Consider the following 20941-nt stretch of genomic DNA (forward strand, 5'->3'; position numbering starts at 1 on the left):
GAGAGAGGCAGCACCAAGGGTTCCAGATGTTTATCCGAGGAGGAAGAGCAGCACCTCCACTCCATTTCGGGGTACTGGCTTCATTTTCTTGTGCTCCAAATCACCTCTCAGGCTGTTCACCCCAGCCTGTTGGAGCTCAGGGGAGGGTGGGGTACAGACACTTGAGTCCTAGGTGTGTGCTGGCAAGGGCATGGGCGAAGCCACTTCAGTAGATGTAGGGCACGATTCGGTAAGGCACACGCCGGCAGTATTCGTGCCAGGCCAGGCCGTATTTCTGTAGGCACTGCTGCTCGTCCCGGGCCTCACGATGCACCAGCAGAGCAGTGAAGTAGATGAGGTAGAAGTAGGGCAGCAGGTGGGACACCCCTGTGGGGAAGGGGGCTGTCACCACTCAGCCAGCCCTCCAGTTCACAAAGGTTTCCACACCTAATGGCTCACGGCAGCATGGGGGCTCAATGGTGAAAGGTCCAGCGTCTGCAGCAAGGTGCCAGCTGTGCTAGACTGGCACGGAGGTCTGCCCCAGCCACATCCTGAGTCTTTCCCCAGCTCCCTGCCTATTCCATTCATTGGGGGGCACCTCTGTTCTCCACACCCAGACTGGGTATCCTGTGGCCACCACTCCACCTCTGCCCCTCGCAAGCATGCGGCCCTGCCCTGTACCCACCCAAGCCACTTACCACAGGGCAAGGACCAGGCCAGAGCCATGATGAGGTCTCCAAGGTAGTTGGGATGGCGGACCATACCCCACCACCCAGACACCAGCAGCTGCCGCCCTGTGGCTGTAGAGATGGTCTCAAGGCCTGGGGAAAGACAAGTAATGGGGTGGGGGACCTCCAGGAAGCCCTGGTGCCCCACTTCACTCATCGCACCCTAGAAACCCAGCTCACCAGCCACTTTGGGGTCAGAAGGATTCTTTCGGAAGGAGTTTTTCTGGGAATTGGCTCCACGGAAAATGTAGTAACCAACAGCTAGGGGAAAGCAGGATCAAGCGATCAGGGTTGAGCCTGACCATCCCCCCACAGCACAAACCCAGTCTGCCTGGAGACCCAGAACCCAGCCCCCGGCTTCAGAGCCTGAGCCTTGGCACCTACCTAATGGGTGCTGAATAAACAGTGAATGAGTGAAAGGAGAGGGAGAAGGATGCACCCAGCCTGCTGCCCCTTCCTGACTGACCGTTGATGAGGCAGATTGCTGAGGCCATGGGCAACTCCAGGGGCTGTGGGTGGTACAGCAGGAACTGGGCCTGCAGGCTATAGGTGAAGGGTACCCAGGCTAGGTCCCCAAAGGCCAGCATGAAGCCAAACCCGTCGTGTGTGATGTCCATGGTGGTGAGGACAGCCTCCTGCAGGGACAGAACCCAGACACACTGGCTTAGTCCCTACAAGGTCCTCAGGCCCCCTCCCCTTCGCCCTTGCCAGTCCAACCTCACCTCATGCCAGAGGGCATCTCCCACATAGAGTAACTGGAAACCATTGACCAGCCACATGGCCAGTGAGGGACTCCCCCGAAGTTCTGCTTCCTGCAGCAGCAGGGCCAGGTTGATGAGGATCTGGGGATGGGGGGGAAGACAGGGCAGGCTGTCCCCATCCTGTCTCCACAGAGGGGGCAGCACCTGAGTGGAGCGGTGGCCAGCCTCACCCATCTCAACTGTCAGTCACTAACTCTCTAGCTCTTTCTTTCTTGAATGGATCCAGCCCCTGTGCCTAGGAGCAGAGATTGCAATGGACCACCTTGGAGGCGTTCCTAGCCTGTTTTCTCCTGCTCTGTCCTGTAGTATTCCCTTTGGGAGAACAGCATAGGGAGCAAATGGACACTTCAGGCTTGAGAGTTAAAAAAGACCTGGTTTCAAATCTTAGCTTCACCACTTGGGCAAGCTGCTTACCCTCTTTGAAGCCCACCTTTCCCACCCCTAGGTGGAAAATGGAGATGATCGTGGACCTGCATCATGGAGCTGCCTGAGGACTCATTGCCATGATGCATGTGAAGCACTAAGCACAAAGTGTCCGGCACAGAGTAAGTGCTCAGTAGGGTGGGCTGGCAGCCAGCAAGCACTGAGCACCGCCATTCTGGTAGCAGTAGGCTCAGTGCTGTCATTCGGTTACCACTTGTAATCGTCACGATAACCCTAGGAAGCTCTTACTTTGTCCCAATTCACACCTGAGGACATAGTCTTGGAGGCTGGGATCCAGATGGTGGGCACTTGGCATTCCTCCTGCTTCTGGATGAGGTTTCAAGGGTGACGTGAGGGACCCTGCCAGAGACCCTTTGGGAAATCCTGACCACAGTCCAGCACGAGTGATTATAACCAAAAAACACAGTTGGCATGTCGGTGATGGACAGGTTGCAAAACTTAATGATTAGGTCTAAGTTCTGCACAGCTTTGACTAGCAAGCAGTGGTAGGATCGCTCTCCTCTCGAAATAGACATGGCGCTTGACTGCTTTATTTAAAATTGCACCTGCTCTCCTAACTCCTTCCCAGCTTTGCTTTACTCCATAGCACTCGGCATCCCCCGACATGATATATGCATTTACTTTTTCTGTCTGTCTTTCCCACTAGAATGTAGGCTCCATGAGGACAGATTTTTTTCTTTTCTGTAACTTTTTGTTTCTTGTCTCCCAGTACCTAGAGCAGTGTCTAGGGCAAATGGTGGATTCAACAAATATTTGTGGAATGAATGAAGAATTCATGATTTATGTCTGTGCAATACTGGCCCTGCCCTGCCCCAAGCACCGCTCACCCATCCCACCCCTCCTCCTGGCCCCAGGCCCACTCAGCCATGCTCAGCATACCCAGCCGATGAGGCCAGGCCGCAGTTCACAGAAATATTTGAAGTCAAAGGAACAGATGCGAGGGTTGAGCTCCCGTCCCAGGAAAAAGTCGTAAATGGGATTGCCTGGAGAAGAATGGAGGGTGAAGGTGGAAGCAAGCACGCTTATCTGACTCCATCCACACCCCATGGGACCCCTCTCACCTGAGTTCCCCCCAGGTGCCAGGGCGGAGGCAGGGGCTAGTATTAGAGCCTTCAGATAGAGAAGGAGGCTGAAGATGAAGGCGGTGAGGGTGGCCATAAACGCCAAGGGCAGGAGCATTTCCGGGAGCGCCGCCAGGGGCAGCCCGGCTGACACCCCCAGGCCCACCAACAGGGCTGTCACCACCAAGGCCTGGAAGCCTGAATCATAGCACATAGAGAGATAGTGAGTCCTGGGGACTGCATCCCTCCACTTCTGCCCCCCAAGACACACACACACACACACACACACACACACACACACACACACACCTCAAAGCCCAGGGAGGTCAAAGACCTGGCCCCAAGCCATCAGGCTGACACCTTGGCTTTCAGGTCACCCCAGCCACTGCTCTGGTACATAGAGTAGCAGCAAATGCTGCAGGTGGAGAGACAGGGGCGTGGATAGGGAAAGTAAGATCCCTCAGGTCTGTCCTGGACAAAGAGGCACGCTACCGAGCTCGGGAGCTCGGAGTCGGGGGCTAATCCCACTAAGCGTGTAGCTCCACCCCATCCGCGCAACTCCAGCTCAAGGACCCAGCCCCCAGGCACCGTTAATGGGGTAGCGCAGGCGACTCTTGTCCTTCAATTCCTGGCCCTCGGCTACCTGCAGGCACAAAGGGTCTCTGATGAGGGTGGAGGATGCCTTTCTTTTCGCCAAGTCCCTCCTCCCGCCCACCTCTGCCGCGAGCCGAGTCCAAACCTTGCGCGCCGGCAGCAGGTAGAGCGCCACCTGCAGGCCAAGCCAGGTGAGCCACAGCAGCAGCGCCCGCGGGCTCCACAGAGCCTCGGGTTCGGGCAGGTAGGGGGGTGGGCCCAGAAGGCGCGCCGGGCCCGAGCGGGCCACCAGGAGCAGGTGGAACATGGTGGCAGGAAGCAGCAGCATCAGCGCCGCAGCGCCTGGGGAAGGGGGCGACTGCGTCGGGCATCCGCTCCCCAACTCTTCCCCGGCTCCCACAGGCGCCCCGTCGTCTCCAGGGACCCTCAGCATTCCCATCGCCCTCTTCCATATCCCGTTCTCAGTCCTCAGCCCCCTTCCCTAACTGCCTTCTTGGTACCCGCCTCCAGGGCCCCTTGAAGGCCCTGCTGCTCTCCCGACTCCGTCCAGTCCTCCACTCCACAACCAACGCCCCCTCCGCCGCTCTGCAGTGTCCAGGGCTGGTCCCTCCTCAGTTCCCTCTCCAAACACCCCCGCAAGCCCCCAGATCCCTCTGCCGCCGATACCCCTCAAAGCCTTCCACCTTCCGATCCTGTTCCATCCCCGCTGGCAGCTCACCCCTTCAGGAGCCTCTGGCCCCAGTTCCCCCCATTCTCTGCTCCATTACCCAGGGGTCCCCCGAATTCCAGCGGAGCCCGGGAACCCTGAGGGGCCATGGTCTCTGCTCCGACGGGAGGTGGGGGCTCACAACGATCCGTCACAGAAACACTGCCCACCCTTTCCCCCAGGAAATGGGCTCGGTGACACGAAGGAAGCGTCCCCACGGCGCCTGCACCTGTCTGGGCTCTGAGCTCCGCATGAAAGCGCTGGTCCAGACTTCTTTAAATAGACCCGCCCCCGGCCCACCCTGGGCCCAGCAGATCAACCAATCGGCTCTCGTGGCGAGTTCGACGCCAGCGGCTCCAAAGCCGCCTCTCAAGCCTCAGCCTCACAACACCACCCCTTGCAAAGTCCCGCCCCTGGCAAGCGAGAGCGTGAAGAGCCATGACGTCTTTATTAGGCGGGTCTTGAGGCCCGAGGGGAAAGGCCGCGCGGGCGGGAGACCAGGGGAGGTGCGGGTCGGGGCCACTCCGCAAGCCAGTGCATACAACGCCGGGCCTAGCCGCGCTCGCAGATGACCTCGACCACACTGGGTTCCATGGGCACTGGGTCCGGGCAGCGCAGGGCAGCTGAGGCCACCACTTCATCCAGCAGTAGGTGCACAAGTTCCTCGTCGGCCACAAAGCGCCACAGGTAGAGCTGCAGGAAGTGGCAGTCCACCTGCACCTGCTGTAGCCCGAAGCGCCCAAAGGTGCGCAGGCGCACACACTCCAGCAGCGTCTTCAGGCTGATCTTAATGATGCCGGTCAGCACTGACACCTGCAGGAAGGGACACAGGGATGCAGTTCCAGAACACCAGGTGTTGGGGAGGGCACCCACGGTCTGGGCAGCGCCCAGGGAGACAATAAGATGCTAGTAGCTGTGATGGGGTCTATCGGGTAAAAGGGAGTGAGGGAGTGGTAAAAAGTTATCACCATCTGGACGGGAGAGGACAGGGAGCATCCAGCAAGCAGAGGCAGAGATGGGCATCAGCACTGACACGGTGGGTGGGGGGGAGAGGCTGATTGGGTCAGGGGGAGACCACCAGGTCCCTGAGCACGGGCTGGACTGAGGCAGAGACTATGTGTGAAGAGGAATCCCTGGGAGGACCCAGGACTACAGCGGGGACAAGCACAAGGGCCCAAGAGGCATATTAGATCAGCACCCAGACCCGGCTGGGAGGACACCAAGGGCAGGGCTGAGGGCCTTGGGATGGTGATGGTGGCGCTCTGGACCACCGTTCACTCCTAGAAACAGTCCTGAGACAGAAACTGGAGGGACAGTCCCAGAGCTCGGGTGGCCCAGTGTGCGGGCTGCTTCAGCCAAACTTCCCAAGGGCCCCTGGAAGGCAGGGTCACCGGGGACTTCGGACCTTGTTGAATTCCACAGGGCTGAACACGTCAATGCGTTCAGAAAACAGCTTCTGGATGTTGCTCAAGAGGTTGGTGTCCATTGGGGCACTGCATGGGGGGAGACAAGCATTCGGAGCCCGCCCTGCACGCCCGTTCTCCTTTGTCCATCCCCTAGGGGCTTCCCTGACAAGCAGACCTGGGTGTATAGCTGGGTGCATAGCGGCCCTGCTGCCTAGAGCTGCTGTACACGGAGAAGGTCCTCTTGCTGGAGTCACTGCTCTGAGCCTTGCGAACACCCTCTTCGTACAGGAGCCCCACCTGGTGGTAGTAGGAGGTACTGCCAGGAGGCCAGAGCACGGGGACGTCTAGCCCACCGAGTGCCCTGGGCAAGGGCCAAGGATGCCCTAAGTTATACATTTGCTACAAGAATCACATTTGTTACAAGAATCACAGGGTGGTCAGAGTCTGGTACCTAGATGGTACTCAATCACTGTTTATAGTACTGTTTCCCCGAAAATGAGACTGGGTCTTATATTAATTTTTGCTCCAAAAGACACATTAGGACTTATGTTCAGGGGATGTCTTTCTGAAAACATCATACTAGGGCTTATTTCCGGTTAGGTTTTACTTTCGGGGAAATACGGTAGTGGAATGGGACAAAGGTGGGACATAAGAGTTGGCACGGAGGCCCTGATTTTCTGGGTAAGTCTGGGCCTCAGCTTCCTCATGGGTGAAATGGGGCGATGATGCCACCATCCAGGACAGAGGAGGAAAGAGGCCATGGATGCACACACTGCCTGGCCCCTGCTGTCCTTATCCTCAGAGGACTGTCCCCCCAGCACCCCAGCCTGCACCACGGCTCCCCTGGCCAGCTCGGGGCAGCACCTGCACGTCAATAGCTGTTGTGTCTTCCACCACCCGCTTCATGACAGCACGCACGTTCCGCGGTTCCAGGGTACTGAGCCAGTCCCGTGTCTCCACACTCTTGCGCAGCATCTGTGATATGACCAGGCCCTGCACCTTCACATAGTGGGTCAGCAGCCGGCGTGCCGTCTCTCTGGCCTCCGCACACAGTGTGCTTACAGGCGTCACTGGAGACTGGTCCTGAGCCAGGGATGCAGAGGGCAGAGAGGCAGTAGGTACTGGGGGCAGCTCAGGGGCCACTGCCAACCAGGAGCTGAGCACAGGCTGGGCAAGGGGGAGGTTGGGTTGGGCATAGGCAGCTGGCCTCGATCTAACCATGAGGGCACTGCCCAGCTTCCTGCGTTCCTAGCACCACCATCCCCTCTCGTTATGAGTTGGCAGTTCACCTGCACCAGAAACTGTTCATCAGTGAGGGTGAGGATGTAGGAGATGGTGGCTGTCTCGTAGTCCAGGCAGAGGCGGGACAGGAGCAGGAGGAGGGCAGGGGGCGTGGCACCCCCCTTCTCCCCAGGGCTGTCACAGTAGCTCTGAGCAGTCTGGCACATGGAGCGGATGAAGCCCACGATGAGGCCCTCACGGACACCCTGGCTGCAGAACTCACCCTGTGAGGAGAGGCCTAGATATACAACCCGTCCCCTCTTCCAGGAAGTGGCTGCTACTGGCTGTCTGCTGGGACCTTAAATGCGCTGGTCCCTCCCCAAGGGACAGCCTGTTCCTTCGATCCAGTACCCCCGAGCAGCTACCTGCTTAGAGAAGGGTGTGGGCAGAGCCAGCGCTGGGACCCTGCTTGCAGATGCCCTCAGAGCCTTCCCCACCCCTCCAGGCTGTGCCAGCCTTCCTCATGACAGCCTGAAACCACATCCAGAGTGCCTAGGGGCATTGATTGTGTGCCCTGGTAGCTGCCAACCTGCAGGATGAATAAAAGGATGCCCAGAAAGAAAAGAACACCCAGGGGCAGGCCATACCCGGAAGTAGGGCTTGTTGGAGAAAGACACCTCCTTGGCGGTGAAGAGGTGCACAGAAGCCAGTGAAGCCTTGATGTGGCTCAGGATGGAGCTGGCCACATTGGCCAGCAACTCGGCCAGGCCGGGGCCTTCCTTCCCAGCCAGGCGAGGTGCAGCCAGTGCCTGCCGCACATCCGTCAGGCAGCCCAGGAAGGCTGCCCGCAGGCTCTGCAGGTGGTGGCCCAGGCGCTCACGGGCTACTCGCTCCACGATTTCCGTGGCAGCCTCGGCCAGCCCAGCAGCGGCCAGCAGGGCCCCGGGTGCCCGCAGGCGCCGGTGGAAGCGGTCCAGCGCCCGCACCAGTAGGGAGTTGTCACTGCCACCCTGCTCCTGCGCTAGCCGCCTCTCCACTAGCGCAAAGTAGCGGCTGCCCAGCTCCCGGGCGAAGGCTGCCAGCTTCTCGGCACCCGCTGGACCCTGGGCTGCAAACAGCTCCTGGTAGGCCGCCGCCACCTGGCAGAGGCCACCGACAAAGCCGTTGCCTCCGTGGTCGGTGAATTCCAGCACGTCGGGCGCCGGAGGGGAGGGCCCCAGCTCAGCCTCCAGGCTTCTTAGCTCCTGCTCCAGCCGCCCGCGGGCATGCGCCAGGAACTCCTCGCACAGCTCCTCCGCTGGCTCGCCCAGGGCCAGCAGCAGCTCCACACACTCCGCCTGCTCGGGGGCACCGGAGCCGCCCTCCCTGCCAGGAGGAAAATGGCAGGGAAGGACAGGAAGACAGAATTCGGGGTGGGGATGCGGGAGACCAGAAAGAGCTGGGCAGGCGCAGGAGCCCGGCAGTGAGAATGGGCCAAGGGGCCACACCTGAATTGCTGCCGCAGCTGCTGGGCCAGGCGAGCCGTGATGACCTGGCAGTCGTCCTGGATGGCACGGAACGAGGGAAGGTGCTGGTACTGCTGCAGCACAGCCCGCGCGCGGCCCTGGTACCGCACCGCCTGCCCATAGGCGCCCAGCTCCACGCACTTGGTGAGACGCGAGGGCAGCTCGAACAGGAACTGCAGCTTCCGCAGCAGCGCGTGGACCCCTGGGGGAAGAGGGCAGGTAGTGGAAGCTCCGAAGCCCCGAGGGCGGCCCACTTTGGCAGCCGCTCTGGGGCGGGGCCCACCTGCTAGTTTGGTGATGCGCTCGTGGCGGTCCTGCAGCGTGGCGCTGATGCGCGCGCTGAAGTCCGTGATCACCGCCATGTTCGTGGCCAGTCGGTCCATCTCGTCCTCCATCTTCCGGAAGTCGTTCTTCATCTTCCGGATGGTGTCTGGGAGGGCAAGGGCGCAGGAGAGAGCAAAGGAGATGATGACGAGGGGGGGAGGCGCAGCCCCCAGCTTGAGATACGATCCAGATGCTCTCACACACACTTGCCCCCTTCCCAAAAGCGGCTAGGCCGCTACTCAAGGGTTGCATTGATGGTTCGGTGCGATTTAAGGGCTGCAATGGTGCTTGGCCACAGTAAATTGGTGGTGGTGGAAGGGGGCGGGAGGGCCGATCAAAATGCAGCAGGCATTTTCTGAGTACCCCGTATGTGCCCTTCGCCCTGATACAGTAGGAAGAGGGCCCATGGAGCCACAGTTCCTGCCCTCAGAACATGCCCAGATCCCAAGGATGGCACAGGGCACTTGGCAGGGTTCCCAGGGGCATCCTCCCTACTGGGCATATTGCCTGGTACCAGAGCCACAATAAATACTTGTTCACCTTTACCTCCTTCCCAGATTGGCCAAACCCTTTCATTCTGCCTTCTAGAATATGGTTGATCTTCTCTGAAGGGTCCTTTCCCTTTTGTCCTAAGGAGGCGGGTCTTCCTTTCAAACCCAGGCGCCTCAGGGCCTGGCCCCTAACCGGATAGGTTCTACTCCTCCTCCCTTCAAGACCACAGCTTCTTTAAAGACCATACCATCAAACTACACCCCTCCTGTTGCTGTCCCTGCTGTCCTCTTCATGCTTCTCAGTTCCTGATCACTGTCACCTCCGATGGATGGCGACACCCCTGCCGATGACCCTTGGGACATCCTTAACACTCCCTTCTCTGACCCCCTCAATTCCATCCATTTTTGCCTCTGCCTCACCTGTGTCACCCTCCCCCGTCCTCGGCAAGAACTGCCTCCTCTACACTGGCAGCTTCAAGCCTCGCCACCTTCTACAATTCCCATCACTCACCCTGTCTACCCACTTGAATGACCCTCTGGCCTCTCCAGGAGCTCCAGACCCACCGACCCTACTAGTACTTCGTCACTATTCATCACACCCCTCGTGGCGGCACTGCCCTCTTCATTCCTCTTAGAGTCTGGTCCTCCACTGGCAGTGTCATGCATTTGCAAGTCCCCTTGCTTCTCGTGCCCTCTCCCTCCATTACTTTCACTGAAATCCTACCAGCCACCTATCCCATGCACCTGAACAACTGAAATGGGGCCACAAAATCATGCCACTGGCCTCCATTTAAATTTATGACATCAAGTCCTAAAGTGCACTCCACACTGCCCATCCATCCTTCTAAACCCTTTGCTTTCCCATTTTCCGAAATAACCTTCTCTTCAGTCCTTAAACCTCCAATACATGTCCCCAACTCTCAACGGGTGTGTGCTTCACACTTCATGGGGAAAATACAAGCAAACATCAACTCCCTCCCAATCTGCAGGGTGAATGGACAGATCTGTGCCTTCAGCCTCCCTCTCCCTGAGGGGTCCCACCCAGTCCCATGGCTGGGGTGACTTGGACATTTCTGGCTCTAGTTCTGACCAGAGCCCTGCCTATTGATCTACTTAACACCGTGATGTGAACGGCAAACAGAATTCTTGACTTTCCTCAAACCTATTCTTCCACTAATGTTTTCCGCCTTGGCTCCTGGCCACTTCTGGAGTCATCTTTGATTCCTATTCCTATTTTTTCTTCACCTCACACTCAGTCCATTGGGGCAAGTTGTGTAAGGTCTACCTCCAACATAGTCTTTCCAAGCCATCACCTCTTGTCCAACTACTGCCAACATTTCCCAACTAATTTCTCTAATTCCACACCGGAACTTAGCACCAATATTCATAAAGGACAGCAAGGAGGATGAAGTAGAAACATTCTATTATAGGAGACTTTAATTCACCTCTATTAATCCGTGACAGATCAAATGGACAAAAACCAAGCAAAGCCACAGAAGACCTAAATAACTAATATGGTAGACTTACTTGACTTATATAGAATTCTTTTCTAGATGCCATAGAATATGCCAAAACTTTAACACATATAGGTCATAAAGAAAATCTCAACAAATTTACAAATAAAAGAAATTAAAATTGTATGGACAGCATTTTCATCATAATGCAAACCTCATTCTTAATCAGCCATGGGGTCAAAAAGGAAATCAAAATTACAGCATATGTAAAAGATAACAATGAAAAAACGAGAAATCGGAGCTTGTAAGATATAGCTAAAGCAATGTTCTGAGAAAACCAGTCTTAAATTCTTACATTAATAAACCATAATAAACATTCAACTTAAGAAGCTAGGGAAAATACTTCAAAAGAAAGCAGAAGGAGGAATTCATAAAACTAAAACCAGAAATTAATACTTTATTTTTTTAAATGGGAGAACTAATAAATCAAATATCAGGGTAACTGAAAAAATAAAAACAAAATATATAAAATGTTAGCTAACCTAATTTTTTTAAAGGGAAAAGAAAGTAAAAAATAAGGGGAGAAAAAAATCACAAATACATAAATTAAAAGAATCACAAGATATAACTTGAAAAAAATGAAAACCTGGATGAAACAGATAACTTGCTATAAAAATAGAATTTACCTAAATGGAGTCCAGAAGAACAGAAAACATAAACAGGGAGAATAAGGAATGTCGTCAAAGAAAGATTGTCCTCCCCTTCCACACAGACGCCAGACCCAGAGGACGTCTTGGGGATGCTGTCACAGGTCTGAAGGATGGCTTGTTCCAAGGCGCTGCGTAAGCAGCCCTCCAGCAGAGGAAATCAGAAAAGCTTTCTTGTCAATTTGAGGCACAAACATAACACTGATATGAAAACAGGACAAAAATAGTTCAAAAATGAAAACGATACATTCATATCCCTTATGACTGGAAAAGCATAGATAAATTAAATAAATGGAGATGCATAAACTAGCAAACTGAATTCAGGAATGTATTAAAAAAGTAACTGATGAAATATGTTCAAATGGTTTTTATTCCATGAATGGAAGGATAGTTCATTAAGGGAACTCTTTTTTTTTTTTCCATTGGGAAAGGGGAACAGGACTTTATTGGGGAACAGTGTGTACTTCCAGGCCTTTTTTCCAAGTCAAGTAAAATAAGAATACACAGAAAATTTTGGAAGTGAAAAGCAGCAAAAGGGAACTGTAAAGCATTTGTAGCTTTAAAGTGTGCGGCACTAATATATGGACAATTAGAGATCAAATGAACAAAACAGAAGTTTTTTGTTTTGTTTTTTAATCCAGAAACATAAAGAAATTTACTATTATAATAGAGTAGCATTTCAAGTCAGTGGGAAAATGACGAATTACTCAATAAATAGTGTTGGGACAACTGGGAAGCTACTTGAAACAAAAATATACTTGGATTTAGACCTCACACCTTGCATATATATATATATATATATATATATACACACATACAATGCACACACACCACACACACACACACACACACACACACACACACAGAGCAGATGGATCAAAGTTTAAATGTGATTTTAAAATGTAATCACAAAAGTACATGAAGAAAATCAGGGAGAATTTTTAAATATTAGCGATGGAAAAGTTCTTGCTTAGAAACACTTCAAACTCAGAAGCTGTCAAAAAGATTACTAACGGGCAGCCGGTTGGCTCAGTGGTTAGAGCACAGTGCTCATACCTAATACCCAGGTCGCCAGTTCGATTCCCACGTTGGCCAGTGAGCTGCGCCCTCCACACCTAGATTGAAAACGACTCTACTTGGAGCTGATGGGTCCTGGAAAAACACACTGTTCCCCAATAAAATTGAAAAAAAAAAGATTAATAAAATTGTTTGATCAACCGAAACCACCATGAGTTAAATCAAAAGACAAACTTAAAAAAAACCTTCAAGTCCTATCATACAGGGCAACTTTTCCCTAGTATGTGAAGAACTCTTACAAATCATTATGCAAAACAACAGCTCTATAGAAAAACAGGAAAAGGACATACAGGCATTTCACAGACAAGGATGTCAAACAGCTCTTAAATACAAAAACATGCTCAACCTTACTCACAAGAGAAATTACATTAAAACTACACAGAGACACCACTTTTCACCTCTTAGATTGTAAAAGATTGGAAATTTTGGTAACAGTTTTGGCCAAGGTATACGGAAAGAGCCATTCTCTTATTTGCTGGTGATTGTGCAAATTGATCAATATTTATAGGAAGGAATCTGGCAATATTAACTGCAGTCACTTGTGCGCCTTCGCACACCCACACCTGGTCCGCGTGTGGCTTCTGGACCTTGGGAACATTCTGTGAGCAAGACCGGGACAGCAGCCCAACTTGGAGAGACAGAGGGAAGGGCGAGGTCTGAGGAGAGGAAGTATCAATGACAATGATAAGAAAAATAAAAGGGAACAAAGAGACACAAAAGTTGCAGGGGAAAAACAGCAGAGAGAAAGAAACAGAGAACTGCATAAGAGCCCAAAGACCTAAAATCTGCAGCGCGATTAAGAGATTTAAAAAAATTACATGATTATCACTTTGTGAGGAGAATAAATGTCTATTATCTTGCTTTGTACACCTCAAACTAGTAAAAAAAAAAATTTAATTACATGAGGAGGTAGACCGTGAGTCAGCAAAAATGAACTTCTCGTGTTAGCAACACAATATGGGACAAGACCACTGGCCCGTCTTAGAGGTGTTCCAGAGAGGAAGATTACTAGAAAATTAAGTCACATGATAGGAAATGTCTGTACTACTCTTTGGGGCCACTTTGTTGGAGTGGCTTGTACGTTGTTGGAAAGTGACAACTGCGTTGCCAATTCACGTACAGTGAATTCATGGACACGGCACAGACAGAGTGGGCAGTTATAAACTGAATAAAAGCAGAGGCAAAAGATGGAAAGAGGCACCAGAAGGGTCCTGGAGACGCTTGCAGTTCATGGGGCATCTCATCTCCCCCCAGTGAACTGCTTTTTTGTTTGTTTATTTTATTATTTTTTACTGTTTTTGCTTTCTTAAAACTCCCCCCGAGTGAATTCTTGTTTTCACTTCCCAACCACTTAACCAGCGATACACCCTCGGTCCAAGTCTGTCAAATGCTACCATCAGAAGAGCAGATTCTTTTTAGAGTGGCCGTTTGGGCCCATGACACTTCGGTGCTACCTCAAAAAGGAAACCCGAGGGGCCGGCCCGGTGGCTCAGGCGGTTAGAGCTCCGTGCTCCTAACTCCGAAGGCCGCCGGTTCGATTCCCACATGGGCCAGTGGGCTCTCAACCACAAGGTTGCGGGTTCAACTCCTCGAGTCCCGCAAGGAGTTGCTGCGCCCCTTGCAACTAGCAACGGCAACTGGACCTGGAGCTGAGCGCACCCTCCACAACTAAGACTGAAAGGACAACAACTTGACTTGGAAAAAGCTCCTGGAAATACACACTGTTCCCCAATAAAATCCTGTTCCTTCCTGTCCCCCTTCCCCAATAAAATCTTTAAAAAAAAAAAAAAAAAAAAAGGAAACCCGAATCTGACTTCCAAAGGAAAACAAAATCCAAAAGCTAAGTTATCACTGAAACAGTAAAATAAAACCCAGCACCGGTGTCACTGTTGCTGACTGCACTGCCAGAGAGCCGTTAACATGGAAATAAAAGCAGCACCGTACCAAAAAAACAAAACAAAACAAAAAACCCCAAAAACAGCTGAGTACTGAAAACTACACTGTATATCCTTGAACTGTTTCAAGCCTGTTAAGAAAAGCAGTTGTCACAGGGTGAATGACAACCATCTGGATGCCAAAACGTTAGCTACCGAGGGAAAGGACTGGGGGCAACTGGTGGGAGGCTGGAGGGGGCTTTGCTGGTCATGCTGAGTGCAGACGGGGGTTCCATTTGGGAAATTCATGCAGCTGTCTGTCCACTTAAGACCTGTGTACTTCTCTGTAGGTCTGATCATGTCAGTAAAGCTCACTGTCACAGATCGCTTTTGTCTTTGCCGGGGAAAGGAAGGGGACGAGGCTTTTCACTGCACAGCCTTTGGGACCTTTCCAATTGGGAAACAGATGAAAAAAATGCATTCATCCATAAACAAATTCAATGTCTAGCCAGGGGTCAGAGAACTATAGCCTACAAACCAAACCTGGCTTGATACCTGCTAGTTCTTTGTTTTTTAATGGGATATAATGGATGTATCGGAAAATTCAGTGGTTTTTAGTACATTTAGCTTAACCACAAAGTTGTACAACCAACGTCGCTATCAATTCTAGAACTTTTCCTGACCCCCAAAAGAAACCTCAATATCCCTTAGTAGTTACCTCCTATTGCTGCCATGCCTCAGTCCCTGGAAACCATTAATCTATTTTCTGTCTCTATGGACTCGCCTATTCTGTACATTTAACATAAATGGAATTACACAATATACTGCTTTCTGGGTCTGGCTTCTTTCACTTACCCTGTTTTTGAGGTTCATCTGCATTGTAGCACGTTTCAGTATGTCATGCCTTTTTATGACAAATACAGATCTACCATATTTATCTACCCGTCAGTTAGTGACCACGTGGGTTGCTTCTACTTTTTGGCTATTGTGAATAATGCTTCTATAAATGTTTGTGTACAAGTCTTTTACGAACATACATTTTGCAATCCTCTTCAGCATATTCCTAGGACAACTGCTGGGCCATATGATGACTCCGAGCTTAGCTTTCTGAGAAATGGCCAAACTGTTTTCGGGGGGCACCGTTTTGCATTCCCACCAGTAACATATGAGGGGTCACCTTAGTGACCCAAAACTGCAATATAGCAAACAGTGGTGAAGATGTGAAGAAATTCACTACACTACATCCTTCACTACACAGGCAGGATGCTTTCTATTGGCAAATAGAAAGGCACCTACTCACCGAACCGGCTTTATCGAACCTAGTGGGTGTAAAGTGAAATCTCACTGTGGTTTTGATTTGCATTTCTCTAGTAACCACCAACATTGAGAGCATCTTGTCACGTACTCATTGATCATTTATACATCTTCTTTGGAGAAATGTGTATTTGAATCCTTCGCTCATTTTTAAATAGGGTTCTTTTTAGTTCTGAGTTGTAAAAGTTCATTATATATTCTGGACATTAGACCCTTAGAAATTTGTTTTGTAAACATTTCCTCCCATTCTGTGGGCTGTGCTATCATTTTCTTGACAGTGTCCTTTGAAGCACAAGGTTTTAATTCTGATAAAATCCAATCTATTTTTTTTCTTTCGCTATGTGAATTTTTGGTGTCTACAGAGAAAACACACACTCCTGTTTGTCTTCTGTACTCTTAATACTCCACTGCAATACTAGTTCACATCTGACACCAGTGTGAATTTTCCACACATCCAGCAATTCCTGCGACTACAGTTTAACTTAATTCTGACACTATCTACCTGGAGTTAGCACTAGACCTCACAGTCCCACAGGACGACCCTGCCCCGCAATTCAGATGTCAACTGCAACTCCAGGTTGTCACTGACTGACCAGCTTCTGACTGACCAGCTATAAATCGGAAGTTCCCATGACCCCTTCCTCAGGTTCAATTAATTTGCTAGAACATCTCACAGAACTCAGGAATAATAGTTTGCTTACTAGATCACTAGGTTATAACAAAGGGATACCACTCAGGAACAGCCATATGGAAGGGGGCAAGGTAAGTGGGAAGGGGCGGAGCTTCCATGCTCTCTGGGCATGCCACTCTCCCAACCGCCGCGTGTTCCCCAACCTGGAAACTCTCCACACCCTGTCCTTTGGTTTTTATGGGGGCTTCACTACACAGGCAGGATTCATCAAGTCACTGAACACTGGTGACTGAACGCAATCGCCAGCCTCTCTCACTTCCTGGGAAGTCTAGGGGGTGGGGCTGAAAGTTCAACCCTCTGATCAAGTGGTTGGTTCCCCTGGCAACCTGCCCCCATCCTTGGATTACCTTGGGGCTTTCCAAAAATCATCTCATTAACATAAACGCAGGAGTGGTGGGAAGAGGCCGACTATATGAATAACAAAAGACATCCATTTCACCTTTATTGATCTGGAGCTTTTTCAGGAACTTGGAACAAAACTAAGTATTGTAACAAAAGAGGCCACTCTGGCTTTTATACAGGAAATCCCAAGGGGTGTTAGGAGCTATGTGCCAGGGACAGCGGACGAAGACCAAATCCAGGTATCCCCAGCTCTCCCCAAGTTCACTTTTAGGAAGACCTACAGTAGTACCTGTTTTCAGTAACAAAGAAATTTGAAGAATGCCCCCTCCCTCGCACCACGGAGAAGCACCCCATGCACTCATATTTTGCCCAAGCTTATCAATTCCATTTTTTGGAATGCTTTCTTCATTTAGCTTCTGAGACACCCAGGCTCCTGATTGTCCTCAAACCTCCCCAAATGCTTGTTTCCTTTGTGTGATCTTCCTTCCCTTCACATATTCTAACAAATGAAAAAATGTAATGTTTGCATAATTCCTGTGAGAAATTTTTCAGCACAGAAAGTAGGACTTCTTGCTGTTTGATTCTGGTATTGGCAAATAGAAAGGCACCTACTCACCGAACCGGCTTCAAATCAGATAAAAGAACAATGACAATGTGTTTCCACACCAACCACTGCGACACTAGCAGAGTAAGAGACATCAGAATGCACTCCACAGAGGTTCATGGAACATTCCCATGGACTGCAGGTAGACCCCTGGGATCTGCCTCCAGAACTAAGTACGGTACATGTGGGGCCAACATTACTACAAAAGCCTGAGTAGTGAATTTCACCAACACAAGACAGAAGCTAGTGTGGACGACAGTTAAACATTGTCTAACAATGTCCTGAAGAGAGAATAAAAGGGACAGAAGGAAAAAGAGCTCTTTATGATCTTTGTGTTTCTTAATGTCATAAGTATTCTCTCTTTGCTTAATTAAAAAAAGAGGGAGGGAGGGAGGGGGAGGAGAGGGAAGAAAGGAAGAAAGGAAGGGGCAAGCCCATTCTCAAGACACACCTGGACAGAGAAGAAAGCTACCACTAATGAAAGAAACTATCCCTTACTAAGGCATCCTTAGGGTCAGGGATTCTAAGTATTTCAGATACATTTGTTTCAAAATTTCATTTGTCCTTTCTGCCCTTTGGTCCTTAAAACAACCCTGTGACAATAGCTATTACCTCTATAGTAATATGACCACAAAAGATCTGAGAGAGAGGTGAGAGTGGATGAATGTCAAGGCAGGAAGGGAATCTGGGTCTCCTCCCTCTAAATCCCCAGCTAGTTTCCCCAACACATGGGGAGGAACTGGGGGAGGTGGGACTGTGAAGGGCGTGTCCCTGTGGGAATCACCTGTGGCTGAGATGAACTTGTTGTAGTTCTCATAGACCAGGGTCTGCATGTCGCTGTCTAGAGCCCTGATTTGCCGCACCATGTCCGTCTCACTGTCCATCAGCTGGGCCAGGGGGCACTCTCTACGCAGCTGGAGGAAATTGGGTGGTTAGTGTTCAAGTTAGAGGATACTCATGTCCCCCAGCCTTGCCCCTCATTGGAAGGCTTGCGGTGCAAGAAAACCCTGATCCCAGCCCCCGTCAGGAATCCCCAAATGGAGTCTATAAGGCTCAGGAGTGACTAGGTTTGAGGGACCCTATTTGGAGTTTGTCAGCATTGAAATCCTCAGCCAAGGCCCAGTGCTGTGCCTGTCAGCGCCTGGGCCGGGCTCCCTATGCTGGGCCTAGCAGAACACCAGGAGACCTCCGCCTCCTCAGGCCAGTCCAAATCTGACCACGCCCCCTTAGACTTCAGCTCTGTCCCAACTGCTAGGCCGAGGGTCGTCTTCCTCTTATAAACCACTGCTTCCTTCACCACAACAAAGTCGGAGGCATGATCTGAGAGTGCAATATATCGGGGGCCTGATTCCCTCACACACACACACACACACACACACACACACACACACATACCTTGTCCAGATACATTTCCGGGTCGAAGTGCGCCCCATTGAGGTCTGTCGGGTCCAGGGGGTCTGGCCCCGGCGCCTCCCCCTCCGAGAGGCCGTAGTAAAGCTTCAGCATTCCGTGCGCCTTTCGCCGACGCTCCGGAGCCTCCGCCTCAGGCCCCTCCGGGGAGTCCCCAGGTCCAGACCCCGGGCCTGGCCCAGTGGCTGCTGCAGCCATCGCTCTAACTGCAGCCCACCGGCGTGAGGCAGGGAAGGGGACAGGGAGGAGGCACTTCCGGGAACCATAAAGTTGTTGTTGAAACGAGGCAGTCCATCAGGTGCGACGTCCCCCGGCCGATGTTGGTACTTTGAGACTAGAGTTCCCCCGTATCTTTCCTCCCCAAGCGAAGAGGTTCCGGGAGAGCTCTGGTTTCCCCCAGCTTCTCACGTGGAAGGATTTTATGGAACTGGTCGGGTTGCTACCTTGGCTGAGGGAGGGTGGGTCGCTGCTCCCAACCCCGCACCCCCGCACCCCACAGGCAAGGGCCCTCGGAATATGTCCCTAGAGGCAGCGGACGGGGCGCGAGCTGTACAGCCAGAGAGCGTGTGCCTGGCATCCTCCTACTGCCTGGATACCTGGGCAGCGGCTCAGTTTCCACCTTAGTTCCTAAAATTGGGGTGCATACTTCAAGGGGGGCTGCGGAGGATTAAATGCAGGTACAGTACGCCGTATGGTGCCTCTAGCGCAGTGTGTCTCCAGGCCTCGTCCTGTGACATACATCAGAAATGCCTTCGTTAATTACCTGTGGTGCATTTTAAGACTCTGGGCGTCCCCCAAACCTAGATGCTGCTTCTTTTTTTTTTAAGTCCACAATTCGTTCTGGTGCACTTAAATATTCCGTGTTTAGAAGACAGACTTCCTGATCTTAAATGACTGACAGGATGTGGAGTGAGGAGTTGGGTTTCTGATTTGGACAAAGGTGTTCGCCAAGGGGAAGGGCTCAAGAGGACAGAATGACTTGGAGTTCAAACTGAGACCTGCTGAGTTTGAACGGAGAAAACGACTTTATCAGCGTTGTCCTTGAAACATTACTTATGATGGGCTGGGAGGGGGTGGGGTTAGAACGGAAACAGCCTTATTTGTCAGGGTCCTGCAGGCCAAACACATTCCACCACCTTTCCATACGGCCTGTGAACTATGAATGATTTTTTTCGTATTTAAATGGTTGAAAAAAATAAGAATGACATTTCATGACACGTGAAAATTATATGAAATTCGTATAGAGTAGATCTCAAAAGTTTTGATCACAAGAAAAAATATAACTGGTGATGGATGATAACTAGACTTGTGATCATTTTGAAATATATATATTGAATCATGTTGTACACCTGCATCTAATGTTACATGTCAACTATATCTTCATTTAGAAATTATTTTCATAAAATCATATGAAAATTATGTGAAATTGTATGAGATATTTTAGTGTCCATAGTTTTATTTGAACACAGCCATGCCCATTTGTTTATACATGATCCATACCTGCTTTCTCTCTACAATGGTGGGGTTCAGTAGTTGCAACAGCGACCATATGGCTGGCAAAACCCAAAACAGTTACTGTTTGGTTCTTTACAGAAAAAGCCTGCTGATCCCTGAATATATGGGATATTCAGAGGATGTTTAAAAAAAATGAAGATTTCAGCCTATGAAGCTATAAACTTAAAATAATGAAGAAGAGTATAAAGATTTAGATTTATTCCAAGAGGCCTATAAACATTTTTTAAAATTGCAGAATATTAAGAAAAATTATCCAAAATTTGGAAATAAGACCAAGAGTGTAGTATGTCCTTCCAATGTCATACTGGGCCATTATTTCACAAGCCCACCCAAGGATTAATTACCCAAAGGAATGGACATTTGTTTGATTTTGTTATTTACTATTCAGCATTCAGACTCTGAAATTACAAGTATTTTCCAGGAGAGATGCAAAACATGTCTAGTAAAAAAAAATTACCCTCAAAGTTATTATTTTTACTAAAATGTTTATTAATTGCCCTGTAGGGCATCCTGTTTTTTTGTTTGTTTTTAAATTTTATTGGGGAATATTGGGGGACTGTGTTTCTCCAGGGCCCATCAGCTCCAAGTAATTATCCTTCAATCTAGTTGTGGAGGGCGCAGTTCAGCTCTAAATCGCTGTTTTCAATCTTTAGTTGCAGGGGATGCAGCCCACCATCCCATGTGGGAATTGAACCAGTAACCTTGTTGCTGAGAACTGTGCTCTAACCAACTG

General features: G+C 50.7%; 2 protein-coding genes across 3 annotated transcripts; both read right to left on the reverse strand.

Moving 5' to 3' along the window:
• Window positions 1-15: 15 nt before the first annotated feature.
• TM7SF2 (transmembrane 7 superfamily member 2) lies at window positions 16-4615 on the reverse strand. 2 transcript variants are annotated; one of them, XM_033120075.1, is made up of 10 exons: window positions 4503-4615; window positions 3713-3909; window positions 3562-3616; window positions 2974-3171; window positions 2792-2895; window positions 1430-1549; window positions 1174-1342; window positions 888-968; window positions 678-800; window positions 16-366 (listed from the first exon to the last, which is right to left on the reverse strand). In XM_033120075.1, exons 2-10 carry the CDS (start codon window positions 3893-3895, stop codon window positions 206-208), a joined length of 1194 nt encoding a protein of 397 aa, XP_032975966.1. In that variant the 5' UTR covers window positions 3896-3909; window positions 4503-4615; the 3' UTR covers window positions 16-205. The 2 variants fall into 2 exon arrangements, with proteins under 2 accessions (XP_032975966.1, XP_032975965.1); XM_033120074.1 differs by having other exon boundaries at window positions 4335-4543.
• An 87-nt stretch (window positions 4616-4702) lies between these two features.
• Window positions 4703-19012, reverse strand: VPS51 (VPS51 subunit of GARP complex). The gene is made up of 10 exons (XM_033120068.1): window positions 18679-19012; window positions 18068-18197; window positions 8689-8835; window positions 8388-8607; window positions 7548-8265; window positions 6969-7184; window positions 6544-6762; window positions 5855-5976; window positions 5679-5766; window positions 4703-5086 (listed from the first exon to the last, which is right to left on the reverse strand). The coding sequence occupies exons 1-10, from the start codon at window positions 18889-18891 to the stop codon at window positions 4826-4828; spliced, it is 2334 nt and encodes a 777-aa protein (XP_032975959.1). The 5' UTR covers window positions 18892-19012; the 3' UTR covers window positions 4703-4825.
• Window positions 19013-20941: the final 1929 nt, after the last annotated feature.

This window comes from Rhinolophus ferrumequinum, chromosome 11 (assembly GCF_004115265.2).
Source record: "Rhinolophus ferrumequinum isolate MPI-CBG mRhiFer1 chromosome 11, mRhiFer1_v1.p, whole genome shotgun sequence".
NCBI classification, from domain to species: Eukaryota; Metazoa; Chordata; class Mammalia; order Chiroptera; family Rhinolophidae; genus Rhinolophus; species Rhinolophus ferrumequinum.

What these genes read in the sequence shown, in the direction of transcription:
- TM7SF2 (XM_033120074.1), bottom strand. Translation starts at nt 4,383, where the DNA reads ATGGCCCCTCAGGGTTCCCGGGCTCCGCTGGAATTCGGGGGACCCCTG. An exon ending in GGAATTCGGGGGACCCCTGG is followed by an intron (nt 3,910 to 4,334) that starts GTAATGGAGCAG and finishes CCCCTTCCCCAG; the next exon opens with GCGCTGCGGCGCTGATGCTG. An exon ending in ACCTGCTGCCGGCGCGCAAG is followed by an intron (nt 3,617 to 3,712) that starts GTTTGGACTCGG and finishes TTGTGCCTGCAG; the next exon opens with GTAGCCGAGGGCCAGGAATT.
- VPS51 (XM_033120068.1), bottom strand. Translation starts at nt 18,891, where the DNA reads ATGGCTGCAGCAGCCACTGGGCCAGGCCCGGGGTCTGGACCTGGGGAC. An exon ending in ATGAACAGTTTCTGGTGCAG is followed by an intron (nt 6,763 to 6,968) that starts GTGAACTGCCAA and finishes TCCCTGGCTCAG; the next exon opens with GACCAGTCTCCAGTGACGCC. An exon ending in CAACAGCTATTGACGTGCAG is followed by an intron (nt 5,977 to 6,543) that starts GTGCTGCCCCGA and finishes TACTACCACCAG; the next exon opens with GTGGGGCTCCTGTACGAAGA.